Genomic DNA, 13,873 nt, shown 5'->3' with positions numbered 1-13,873 from the left:
GGATTCATTGGGTAATGCTGGTGGGGCAATTCATTTTTAAATACTGGTGCAAATCAGCTGATGCCATAAAAGCATCAAATTTGGTACACAGCACTATTTCAGAGAGACAATAAAGTCAAGTTTCCCTTAAGGGTTTCGGGAGAGAAAATCACTGAGAGAAATATTTTAGTCACTTTCACTAAAGGTGGCAACCAGTTATTCAACGGCAACACAAACAATGAATGAGTTTGCCACCTGCTGCTGTAGTAATTCAGTACTGAGTCAACAGGACTTAAAATTTGAATGGGCTTCTTCAGATAACCATAAGATTTGTTTATTAATGCAACTATATAAAGGATGGTGACACATTCAAGGAAATAAACAAACCCTTTATCCTGAGGGAATCCAGTGGTTCTGGTGTGCTGTGGGGGCCATTCTCCTGCCATGTTTTGAAGTCATTTCTCTCTCGGAGAAATGGGCAGATACTAGAAGTGGCACTAGAACGGCTTTCCATCTCTCCACTAAGACATGTATAATCAGTCTTAACAATTTTCCACCATAATCACCACATTTCTGAGATCAATATTTACATATGTAGCTATCAACATTACTCTATAGAAGGCAGGATTTTATTTCATTTTTAAACATCTGGAGTATCTTTGTAGCTCAAGATGCTTGGAAAGTGATACTTGTCAGAAGAAATGTCAGTTTAATTTTTCATTTCCCCCTTTACAGACAGCTGCTTCATAACACGATAAGGAAACATGGGAGCACTACAGCTGTCAAAGAGCGACACTGTTCGGGAAAGAGCGAGGTCTGGTTGGTGCAACTGCATATCGGTGGCACGTACTTCAGTTTAATGACGAGAAAAGCACTTCCTCGTCAACAAAGATGTAAGAGGCAACAGCTGGGCTGGGTTACTTACATCTGTATCGGGCCCCTTATCTGCCCCCGGGCAGGAGAACGTGACAAATTCATGGCATCTCTTGTGGACCACAAAACAGCAAACTGTGGGAGATGGGGGGGAGAGAGAGAAAGGAGAGAAAGGGTGATGTTAAAATACAGTGTTTTATTATTAATGGATATACAGGCAGCAAAAAGAGATGGAGTTCAGATAATACTAAGAGGAATTGAAGAAAGACTGATGTCTGGGCTAGGCTCCCTATCATGTGTCCAGATGGCCAATCCTGCCTGCAGGCTGACTGCTCTTATTGGACAGTACAGTGCCACCTCCTCACTGATATGACCGGAGCTAAGGCAGACACCACGTACACAAACTCACACTTTATAATATGCACATGAAGCACACCGAAGGCAAACAGATTCACATGCTGACAAAACTGTTTAACATGTATCCACAGAATACACATCCAGACTCACACACTTGAATGTATCTGCCTACACGCTGTCAGAGTCACTTTCTCGGTATAAAAGCCAGGTCACCGAGTGCACTGTAGTACGCAGCCAAGTAAGCAACCGACTCAACGTGGAGAGCGGTGCCTGTTTCTGGTGCTTAGAAATTGGGAAACAGAAAAAAGAGACAGGCTGGGGAGGGTCTAATTGTGCAAACTGGCTAGCACAATTGACAAAAACTGCACATTATGTCAATAGATGTCGAGGCTGCCTCTTGTTAAAAATAAATGTGTCTAGATAAATGTTATTTCTGCTTCTCTCTCCTTTCTAAACACAAGCGAGCCCCTCTTTTTCTTCCTAGTACTTAGTGTTTTCAAGGCTACTGCTTACAGAATGAGATGAAAGCATCTGAATTGGTGGTTTTCAATAGTCTTCACTTCACGCTGAAAATCCCTGCGCAGACTCCATTAGTGATTTATGAGAAATCAATGATGTGATGCGTTTTCAGAGACACGGCCTGTTTTTCAGTTTCACTTTTTTAATCTTTCAGCTGTTCAGCAAAGTAATGTGAATTGGGTCCTATCTTTCCCTCATGCACACCCACCTCTCACCTCTCGTTATTTAACTACATCCCTGTCAAACAGCTCTACCCAGAAACAAGGAACACATGACTGAGTGTTAAAAATGAGCTGTGATCATCCCCATAGCTAAGCATACATCTGTACACCACCCCAGGAGGTTTTTAAGTGCAGACTTTAAGCTTTATTTCAAGGGGTTTCAATGACTTACAGCCACTTTTATACATAATCTTGCATTGACAGAGACTTATAATACAAGAAATCAACATCAGTTTAAATATGATTATTGCTTGACTGCAAATGACTTCAGTCAAGAAGAGATCATCACCCTTGTGATGCTCCGCAAGGTCTTCACTAAAGCTGCTGCTTATTTCAGCAGCAACTTTCAGTTTTGTCTCCAGCAACTGCCATCAGAAACTCTCATGTTCGTTTTGCCGTTTGCTTTGGGTCTGTATCCATTTGCACTGCAAAGCGTTGCCCAATTAGTTTTGCAGTACTTGGCTGAATCTGAGCAGAGAGTACATTTCAGAATTCATCCTTCAACTTCTATCGGCAGTTGAATAATCAATAAACACTAGTGACCTGGTTCCACTGGGAGCCATACATCCCCATGCCATTACCATAATTGACAGAAGATGTGGTATGCTTCAGATCAAAGCTGTTTCTCTCCTTCTCCATTACTTCTCTCTTTCCATTATTCTGGCAAAAGGCAATCTTGGTTTTGTATTCCCAAAGGCTTGTTTTCCCGGAGCTATGCAGGCTCTTTCAGATGTTTTATCGGGGCTTCTTGTTCTTTAATGTAACCAGTGGTTTGCACCTTACTGTAAACCCTCTGTATTTACAATCAAGAAGTCCTTTCCTGATTGTAGACTTTGACAATGATATGCCAACCTCCTTGGGAATGTTCGGATCTTGGTTCTCCCGTACATGTATTTGTTTGTTTGTTTTTCCAGCCTAATGATCGTCTCCTTCATTTGCATTGACATCTCTTTAGACATCTATATTGAGAGTTCCAATAAAAAGATGTGAAATGCAAGTTTAACACTTGCAATCAATTCCAAATATTTTATCTACCTAGTTCGTCAGGAAATAAGAAGGAAACAGGCCTCATCGTGAAATACAAATGTTTGTCAGTTGATTGTTCAATTAACTTTGAGCCTCCGAAAATTGGGACTATACATAACAATCGCTGTAATTCCCGAACAGTCAATACAATGGACTTGAAATTAAACTCAAGAAAATAAAAGTACCACTAAGACTTGCTAAACTGTTTCTGTGCTTTGTGCACAAACAGAATTTCAACTTGTCTGCTTGTGAGATAGAAAACCTTCTGACATTCTGGATTGTCACTGTCTGTCATCATAGCCGTCATTACATTTCATATGGTATTTTCTTTGTCGATATTTGGAATGTGGGTGGCAGACACCCAAACCAAACAGTGTCACAGAGACTGCTTGTGTCAATACCAAGAGTTTTGTTTTCAGTTTTGCCTAGATACCAGGTAAAACTGGTTTTAATTAAAGTAATATGGTCACAAATCACTTTCTCTACTGCATTTTTTCTATATACACTGTACTAAACAATAAAGAAAGTGTTATGCTGAAAACATGATGGTATTCACATGTGCTTTAATGAAGGCAAATCAATACAGCTGCCCGCACACAGATATATCACACTACCACAACTTGACACCTTCTGACCCCTGTCTCCTAGGAGCTATCAGTCAGTACAGTCAATAGCCAACATGAAACCATGACCCATAACTCACACCACAGCCAACCCACAAATCAGACAGGTCAGTGATTTAGGACCTCCATAATTCATCCTGAGGTAAATAGCTGATAGGACAAAGTCCCTTAAGTTCACCCTACGAACACTAAATGTCGACAGAATGTTACAGCAACTACTCCTTAACCCAGTCTTGTGTTTTATTCTTCCAGTAACACTGGACTTTCTTTAAAGGTTGTAGTTTGTTTGTTCTTTTAGCAGCCAGCATTCACCAAACGCCAAATTTTCTTTGGTCTGTTCATTCAAAATAAGTGCTGATCCTGTTGCTGAGCATATTTAACTCATAACGTAGTATATTTATGTTGAAAGACATTACGTTGTAGTTATCAAGTCCCCCACCTAAATGACCATATCATCTCAAATGAGGGCAGCTGGTGGCAAAAACACAAATTCACCTAAAAAACTTTTGAAAAATTATTTTAAATAGGGTCTAAATTCCTACAGCGACATTTTTAAAGTTTGAATTTCGGTTGTGGTTTAGTCCTGTTCTCCTTTGTTGTTTGGTTTAGGCACCAAAACTACTGCTTTAGAATTAACATGAGATTATGGCTCGAGTTAAAAGGTACTCTTTCAAAAACACTGAACGGATTAGACCAGAGCAACGAGTTCCTCTGCATCAGCACTGCATATTTTGCATGCATTTCATCATTTCATTTCTTCTTCTTCTTCTTGTGTTTAATTATGACTCTTGCAATAAAGAAAATGCAAAACATATGTGCTAGTACCTTTCGTCCGCTTTATTTTGGCACTCCAGTGATGCATCATTTTCAGATTCCTACATCAGTAAACTTGTTTAAGTTAAATTGTTTGGATCAAACTGGTCAATTTTTTTATTCGTGGCAAAGAAAGCTGTTGTCTGCAACATACAAACCAATTGCTTTTTTCTGAGATTTCTATAATGGGGCTTGCATGTCGACATGAAGGGAAGGAAAAAGGCGATGGTGTAAATTTGAGCAACAGAGGTGGCAGGCAATTAGTTTAGCAGAAATGAGGCAAAGGAGAAAAAAAGAAACGAGGCAAAGATTAAGAACATCGAAACTCAGTATCATCTGGTGTTCTCATTAGAGCGGAGGTGCTTCTGATCAGTTTTCCCAGCGGCATTTCTCTGAAGCAACACTTAAGAGATTTATCACATACATCATCTCTGATTGCCACTGCTGCAGCTTGTTTCCATTAGGGCACCAAGATAGCTACTTGATAGTTACTAAAGTAACTAAAAGGTCTCCCGGGGATGGATTAGCATTATGTAAGTGGGTCAGTAAGTAGAGGGGATAAATGATGCAAAGTCTTTATAACAGGGTGGTCGAAACTGGCAACTACTTTATAGGTTTATATATACCACTGCAATTAGCAAAACTGCTAGATATTTAGATCAAAATATCAACCTCTAGGAGGGGCAATTTAATATTAGGCAATTAAGGATCAAACAGTTGGTTACGTGAAGGTATGCCATGTGAGACTTTTCCAAATCCGGCACGATGTAAGATATCATGGACTGATCCAAAAAAGCAGCTCAGTTGTGAAGATTTAATGACATTTGTTAGAGTTTTGTCTTCCTCTGACCTAAAAATTTCCTCACTCTCTGGAAAGGATTGTTCATTCTCTAAGTGTAATAGAGGTTTTTAAATTACTACTTTTTCCCAAAAGAGAACATAGCTGAGATATGCTCCTATTCCCACTCTGGAAAATCAATTTATTCCAAATCGTTCTCAGGTCACAAGTTCATAGTAGCAATTTCCTGAAGTTTTTGTGAATGCGGGCAGGAAATAAGATGGAGGCAACGATTAAATTTACTGGGTTTTGGCTATGTGGATGCGATTCCAATTCCAAGGCACCTCGCAAAAACAAAGTAACCCGGAGCTTTTAGATCTAATTATCAGGACGCCATGCCGCCCACCGGTGGCCTTGACAAAGGCCTCTCTTCCTAGACTGGGAAGCATTTATTATTTCTATTCTTTTACATTTTTTCCCATTCGGAACAGCAGAACTACTTTCACTGAACAATAACTCTGTGACAATCAGATTTATCATTAAAAAGGAACAATTTACACCTGGAAAAGACAAACGGTATAGATCAAATTGAGTTGGATTGAGATTTTATTCACTGTGTGATGTAATTATACACGCCTTTCCTCTCAGTTTGACAATTGAGTGTCTGACAAAAACACTGAGCAATATGGCTCCATAATGTTGCCCCTCGAGAATAGAGAGGTCTCACAGGGAGCAATAGGCATTATGTAACGGGTAAGGAAGTACAGCTGACAAATATTGTCTCTGGTTCATCCAGAGTACTGAAACACCAAGGAAATAAATTAATCCAAACTGGCAGGAACTTATATATTTTCACCTAAAAATACAGTGTTTCTGCCAGCAATATTTTATTCTAGTGAGCGTGGAGCAGAATAAACCGTGTTACCACATGGATAGGTGTGATAGCGGAAATCTAGGATTGCATTATTTGCTACAAATAGAAACAAACAAACAAAAAAAAGAAGTACTGTGCTTATAGATATTTGTTTTCAATGAGTCTAGTACCTACTAGAAGACTCATCCTAACACGGCACAACAACTAAAGGATAGCACGGTATCACTATACTTCAAAACTAATACATCTATGTAATAGAGTCCCAGCAGAAAACTGGGTCATCCTTTCAAAGTCACAATTTTATGTTCAAAAAGGACCTCGGAGTTACTTTAAAAAGGCTGTTGTGACATACACCTATGTCTAACCCTAACCATAACCATAACCCTAAAATGAAATTAAATTGTGTTGATACTAAAGGTAAGATAATACCCTAAATAACTGGGGGTTCGTTTTGGGGCGGGGGTGTCCGCTTTTATACATTTTGACCTTCATTTCAAAGTTTCCTGACCACAGTAATTAAGTAGTAATAATAATAATAATAATAATACATTTTATTTAAAAATAGCACCTTTCAAAGCACCCAAGGACACTGTACAACAGATAAAAACACAAAAACTGGAAATATACACAATAATAAGAATAACAGATAAATGTTAAGAGCATACAGAGGTTTAAACGTAAGCTATTTTAAACAGATGAGTTTTGAGGGTGGACTTAAAAAGAGGGAATGAACTAATATTTCTGAGGTCAGGGGGTAAGGAATTCCAAAGTCGAGGGGCAAAGCAACTAAAAGCCCTGCCCCCCATTGTAATCAGACGAGCAGAAAGAACAGAGAGAGAAAGAGAAGATGAAGATCTGAGGCACCGGGATGGGAAGTTCATCTGTACTAAATTGGAGAGGTATGGTGGAGAGAGAGAATGAATAGCCTTAAATGTATAAAGGATTATTTTAAAATGAATGCGAAATTTAACCGGGAGCCAGTGAAGCTGCTTCAGGATTGGGGAGATGTGGTGGGTAGAGGAAGTCCTAGTAATAATACGGGCAGCAGAATTCTGGACACGTTGGAGCTTGTTAATGGATTTTTGTGTAAGGCCAAATAATAGTGAGTTACAGTAATCAATTCGAGAGATAACAAGATTATGGACGAGAATGGCAGTGGCATGAGGAGTGAGGAAAGGGCGGAGGCGATTGATATTACGGAGTTGAAAATATGCTGCACGTGTAACATTATTGGTATGTGAATTAAAAGATAATGTGCTATCAAGAATGACACCCAAGCTTTTCACAGAGGGAGAGATAGGGGCCAGCTGTAGTGAGAGAGAAAGTGTTAATTCTGATTCAATCGCTTGGTGCCGACCAGGAGAGGTTCTGATGTATCGCTGTTGAGTTTAAGGAAGTTGGAGGAGAACCAGGAATTGAGTTCAGCTAAGCAGAGGGTGAGGGAGGGTGGAGGAAGAGTAGAATCGGGTTTGGTAGAGAGGTAAAGCTGGGTGTCATCGGCATAGCAGTGGAACTGAATGTTATATTTACGAAAAATATGTCCAAGTGGAAGAAGGTAAATGATGAAAAGGAGGGGCCCGAGGACAGATCCCTGGGGCACCCCAGTAGATAGAGGAGAAGGCTGAGAAGTGAAGGATTTTAATTGAATGAACTGAGTGCGGTCAGACAGGGATGATTTGAACCAGGCTAATGGAGTATGAGAGAGACCAATAGAAGCTAATCTGCTAAAGGAGAATAGGATGAGAGTTGGTGTCAAAGGCTGCACTCAGATCAAGAAGAATAAGGATGGAGAGGAGACCAGAATCAGCTGCCATAAGAAGATCATAGTCACACATTGATATGAATAAACTCTCTACCTGAAGTATTGGCGGTCGAAACAGCTACTGACTATGGATGATAAAGTGATGTTAAACGTCAACAACACTCAAGTGGCTGCTTCATCATCAACACTATCACTATCATCCTAACTGTAAGCTGTCTGCATTACAATTGGCAGCATTGTGCATCACTGTCATACGAGACATAGCAGATCCATCAGAGGAGAATGGATCGCTACTCATGTGAAGTGACAACATGAAAGAAAATATAAAATATTAACACAGACTTTCAGTGATTTACCCCTGATTCGACTTGGACCCCAATTGTTCTACCTGTTAAGGAGAGCTACTGTAGATTAGTGACACTGATTAAAATCCCTTTCTAATTCTCTTTAATGTCATCCACTGAACACCAGGAAACAGTAGTTACCTGATAAATCAATAAACCTTGTACTGCTTTGTACAGCAAAGTAAATTGCATTGAATGTGAATTTATGGCAGCATCAGTGAATACTCGCCTCTTACTCGGTTTTGACCTTTGAGTTCTAATTGAATACCTTACTGGCTGGCTGTCAGTGAAATACAAGTAAATTATTAAGTTCTCACAGACAGGTTTCTACATTTTCTTACATTTTTATGTAAATATTGCAAAATAACTACAAATAGGACCGAAAACAAAAACTAGCACACTATTAAAGATCCACCAGTTGTAAAATTCTGGGTCGATAGAAGTGCAACATGCCTGTAAACCAAAAATAATTCAGCTGATAGTAAATTTACTTCCACATTGTGATCTGTTTTAAAGTCTTTTAGCTCATCATCATGCAGTTTTGCACATCTAGCCAATTTAAAATTGATGCGACAGGTAAATATCTTAAATAACTTATAACAGCAAATGCTGTCTTACATAGTCGACACGGACGATATCCATGGATGCCGGGATATCAGCGCATCTCTTTACATGACAGCTAAAACTTTTTGTGCCTGTGTGGGTTTTCTTTGTGTGCTCCAGCTCTTTTCACACAGCGCGAAGACATGCTTGTTAAGTCCACCAGTGATTTTAAATTAGCTGTAGGTGTGAATGAGAGTGTACAAGCTTATCTGTCTCTGCCTGTTAGCCTGACAGAGTGGCAGCCTGTCCAGGATGTGCACCACTTCTTAACCAATAAAAGGCGGGATAGGCTCCACTTCCAAAAAACGGTGAGTCTGATAAGTGGGTAAGAAAAATGATGACTAGAAGAATCAGACTAGTTAGTTCAATAGTTGCTGTCTACAAGGTAAGTTAAACACATGGTGGTTTAGCAGATTTTAGTTCAGCTCCCAATAAACCCAGATATTACTGCATACTATGGAACAGCAGCTTTTATGAAACTAATCATTTCAGACAGCCTTGCCCTGACCAGCAGCAGCAGCAGTGGAATATGGCTTAATTACCCTTTTCTTAAGAAAAGCTTTTTAAGTAATAGCTTTTGAAAATACTCAATTCTTAAGCAAAGAGTAGGAGGTTGTATTGTACAAGCCATTTACAAAAGCTTATTACAAAACCCTCTTCTGATTGCATCTAATGCTGTCCTTCACACACAGGTCCCCACTCATTCAAAAGCTCCAGTAAATGTTGCTGTGAAAAGCAATCAATACCTAAATTTGGCAGATATGCGTTTGATCACATTTATCAAACAGATGGGAAATGCCACTCAAGGATGTAAATAAAAGAAGTCAAATAAAACTGTAGTTTGTTCTCGTTACACAGCTGCTGTAACGAGCTGCTGTTTGTTTCCTTGTAATCACAAAGCATTACAAGGAAAGAAAATTCATGCGAACACATTTATCATTAAACCTAGTGCACTACTTGGCAGTCGCACATGTGTTAACAACACGCTTAAGTTTGAAGCTTCCCTGTGATATTTACACTTCACGCACAGTTGATAAAGGCCAATATTGTGGTTATATAGTTTAAATGTAAACAGGGCACTACCCTAATGATCATCAGTGTTGTTTCAAGGAGGATTTTAAAACTGACTGTTTCATGCAGAAAGCCCAGTAACTGAGACATTAGTTGTGTATGATTACATAAATGCATTAATTATGGAACAGAGGGAGGGGAAAGAAATATATTACTATTATACAATCATTAGGTACGACCATAATTCCAAAAAAGGTGGGATAAGCTATGAAATATAAATAAAAGCAGAATGCAATTATTTGCTAATCTCATAAATGCATATTTATTTCACAAAACACCCCAACTGAAACTCAGTATTAGATGTCAATGATCTTCAGGCACTGAATCACTGCATGGGCTCAGGAACATCTCCAGAACAGAGATCACTGTCAGCGAACACAGTTATCCATTCCGGCCACATACGCAGGTTAAAGCTCTATCATGCAATTAAGAAGCTATATGTGAGCATGAGGCCGGTATCTACCATTGAAAATGGACTGTGGCAAAGTGGAAACTGATCTGTGGTCAGAAAAATAGAAATTTTTAATTCATCTTGGAAAATATGGACATTGAATCCTTCAGACTAAACATGAGAGCGATCTTCCAGCTTATTATCAGAACACGGTCCAATCAAATGTTCTGTATAATAGGACATCAACTATGTAAAGCAATCTGGCTATTCACATTCACAATGCCCAAACCAACTCAGTCTATTCAGGTTTGGCTTAAGTACAGTACAGTACAGTACAGCACAGGAATTCCTATTACTCTTTGTGATCAATATATATCTGTATGTGATCAAAGATGTTATCACAAAGAGGATAAGGTCTGTCAACACAGCAGGAAAACATCATCAAATGATGACATAAGCATGCCGAAGGCTTATGGTAACTATGTGCAGTCATTTCAGTTCAGCATGAATCTCAACTGCAGCGTTGCTGTCACTTACAGTTGTGCCACAATCTGTGTGTGTGCTTGTACATGTGTGTGCGTCTGTGTGTGTTTGTGTATATAAGACATACTTAGGATTCTTCTCAAATTGCTACTGTTCTCTGCTAACTGGCCTTTGATAAATGCCTGACTGACTCCTTTGAGGTAAAGAAAGTCTTTTCACACATGGCTAGTTCGTTTTGAAGAGCAATGCTTTGTGTTTAAGAAAAAGATCACTCAGTACTGATAATGGTGTGCAAGGAAGAATAACATCCATCCATTCGCTTCCGCTTATCCTTTTCAGGGTCGCGGGGGGCGCTGGAGCCTATCCCAGCTGTCATAGGGCGAGAGGCGGGGTACACCCTGGACAGGTCGCCAGTCTGTCGCAGGGCCAACACACAGGGACAGACAACCATTCGCACTCACATTCACAGCTAGTGGCAATTTGGATTATCCAATTAACCTATCCCCACAAGCTGCATGTCTTTGGACAGTGGGAGGAAGCCAGAGTACCCGGAGGAAACCCACACAAACACGGGGAGAACATGCAAACTCCACACAGAAAGACCCGAGCCTAATGGTGGAATTGAACTCAGGACCTTCTTGCTGTGCGGCAACAGTGCTAACCACCGTGCCACTGAAGAATAACAAAGGAAAAAATTATCTTGAACAGCAAGGTAGTGTAAAAATATGCACAATTTGCAAGTGTGTAGTTATATTTAAATGTATATGTAACAGAACTGGTTGCTGTTCTATTTTCTCTGAGGCACAATTAAAACTTTGGAAAAAGTTCAGCATGCACTTTGCTGGCCTTGAAAATCAGGACTGAACCAGTGAGCCGGACAACTAAAAGTGCTGCCCATAACAGTGGTTAATACAAATCCAGAAGCATCCTACTGAGGAATAAAAATAAAGTTCAGGGCTGCAAACTGTTTGCTTCTTGCTACTTCTTTAATGGACAATTGACAATTTCACCGATTCTGAAGTGCATTTTACTCCTTTTATCAGGGACCAAAGATTGAAAACAGTGGTCGTTTGGAGCGTGACCCCCACCCACAACCACACACACACATAAACACACACAAACACTCTTTCTAGAACTGTCACTATAGAAAAAACAATTCCTTCAGTTTAACCCATAATAAAATCAAAGGGAGAACCTCTTCATGCAGAGCCCAGTTTCTGTGTGGCTCAAATGGCTCACATAGGCTCAAAGCAGATCAAGAGATGCCAATTTAAACACAAATTCCTGCAGTTCAGAGTAGGATCAGCCTAGCTCTCCTCCCAGTAGAATCAGAGAGCTGGGCCCTGCTTCCTGCTCCAAGCCCTGAGCTAACACGAACATAGACACAGCTGGATTTATTTAGACACTTTTTCCACTGCACTGCCAAGCATATGCAGCATTTTGTTTGTACCATCTGATATTTGGAAGACGTTGATTCTACACGCCAACAATTATCCTCAACTGTAAGAGGTGCATTATGTAAGGTTATAACATCCATATTCCTTAACGGTTAACCAGATGGAAAAATATACTTTTATTAATATTGTAAGAGACTGCACACACCTCAAAAGTATCTTGTTACATAGTCCATACTGTGGAGATATCATTTGGAGGTAGAACATGACACATATTTTCAGTTTATAATCACATTCCATCCAGTTATTCTTACTTGGATCTCACACGGATGTTTGTTGTGGTTCCCACAGGAATCCCACAGGGTTTGGGGTGATTTACAGCTCCCCTACAGCTTATAGCTCAGACGTTAGCATCTCACAAACTCTACATTGAGGCTCAAACTGCCAAGCACTTGTAGCCAATTAAAATGACAAAGAAAAATTCTGAGATGTGTACAAAGTTTATGTTTTCTCTAATGCAAAAAAATACCTTAGTTGTTTGACACTTAGTTGTTCATTATGCTGGAATTTCTGGGTCCTTAATAACCAAATCAAAATGGTGCTGGGTGAATACTTCAAATCAGACCATGCATCCTGTTGACAGTGAGTGATCTCACATGAAGTCTTGCCCTGGCTGAGATTTGGGTAGGCTCTTAATGGGATGTTGATAGGGTTAATCCAAAGAATGGCCTTTAAACTCTATGCAGGGCAAAGAAAACAAAACCCTGGCAGGCAATAGCTGACACCGCTAGTTGCAGTAAGCAAGCGTTTTTATTAATAAAAACAACACGTTTGTTGTCATTTTTCAAGACATGGCTTTGAGGGGTGAAAAGGTTTCACAAAGGACGCAGGATTTCCTTAAGAAATTGTATTTGGCTGAAACGACAGCCTAAGCCTCAAAATGCCTAACGTCAACAAAGCCCTTTCACTTGGTCAAAATTTCTTGTTATACATCACAAAACTTTAAAGAACATTTTTAACAAGGACCCACGGATGGCATATTTTCATCCTGACTTAGATTAGCATTAAACCAACGCAAATACCATTTTTAACTACTTTTAACCCCCTGGTTTTCTAATGCATTCTTGTGCAGAACCTGACATTGAAGAACAAAATATTTTTTTCTAACCATTCGCTCTGCATTCTCCTAGCTATCCAGCCTCAAACATGTCTAAAATGAGATCCAAGAAGAAGCTTTGGTTAACTCTACAAATGTCAATGAGATGAAGGAACAAGAAAAACATCTGTGAAAACAAAGTCAATTCATCTTTTTAGGATTCTATTGACATGCATCTTTAGTCTTTATGATAAAGGAATCAATTTTTATCCGCATCAATAGTTCACTGCTGCGCACTGACATTTAAACCTCCATAATGGACGACAACTCAGCAGAGTGACACACAGGGACACTTCTGCATCTATAAGACATGGCTGTCACTACACAATGAAATGTTTAAACTGTTGAAGTGTAATTGTACCCCACAGACAAAAATCAGGGCATGAATACAGAAATTGTTGGTGAAAGAAAAAAAAAACACAGTTGCAAAGGGCAAGCAGAACATTTTAATAAAGATTAATCTGTCATTTTAAAGGGCTTTCATTATGACTTTCCTTCTTGGTTTCATATGCATAATGTTAGATAAGGATTAGTGTGTAAGAATGGTCTATTCCTGATCACTGCAATAAATTCCTGCAGCTGCACTCCTGTTTTATTCATATCTAT

General features: G+C 39.4%; 1 protein-coding gene across 5 annotated transcripts in view; it reads right to left on the bottom strand.

Moving 5' to 3' along the window:
- The window catches only part of prkcaa (protein kinase C, alpha, a), a 137,612-nt gene that overhangs the window by 85,306 nt on the left and 38,433 nt on the right, over positions 1 to 13,873 (bottom strand). For all 5 annotated transcript variants that reach the window (XM_035906238.2, XM_006787517.3, XM_035906240.2 and 2 more), the window contains exon 3: positions 905 to 987. In XM_035906238.2, coding sequence (XP_035762131.1) covers positions 905 to 987 — 83 coding nt within the window. The remainder of the gene's footprint in view (positions 1 to 904; positions 988 to 13,873) is intronic.

This window comes from Neolamprologus brichardi, chromosome 6, assembly GCF_056152115.1.
Source record: "Neolamprologus brichardi isolate AB-2024 chromosome 6, ASM5615211v1, whole genome shotgun sequence".
NCBI classification, from domain to species: domain Eukaryota; kingdom Metazoa; phylum Chordata; class Actinopteri; order Cichliformes; family Cichlidae; genus Neolamprologus; species Neolamprologus brichardi.
Note: the sequence above shows the minus strand (reverse complement) of the source record. Positions and strands in the feature narration are given on the sequence as shown.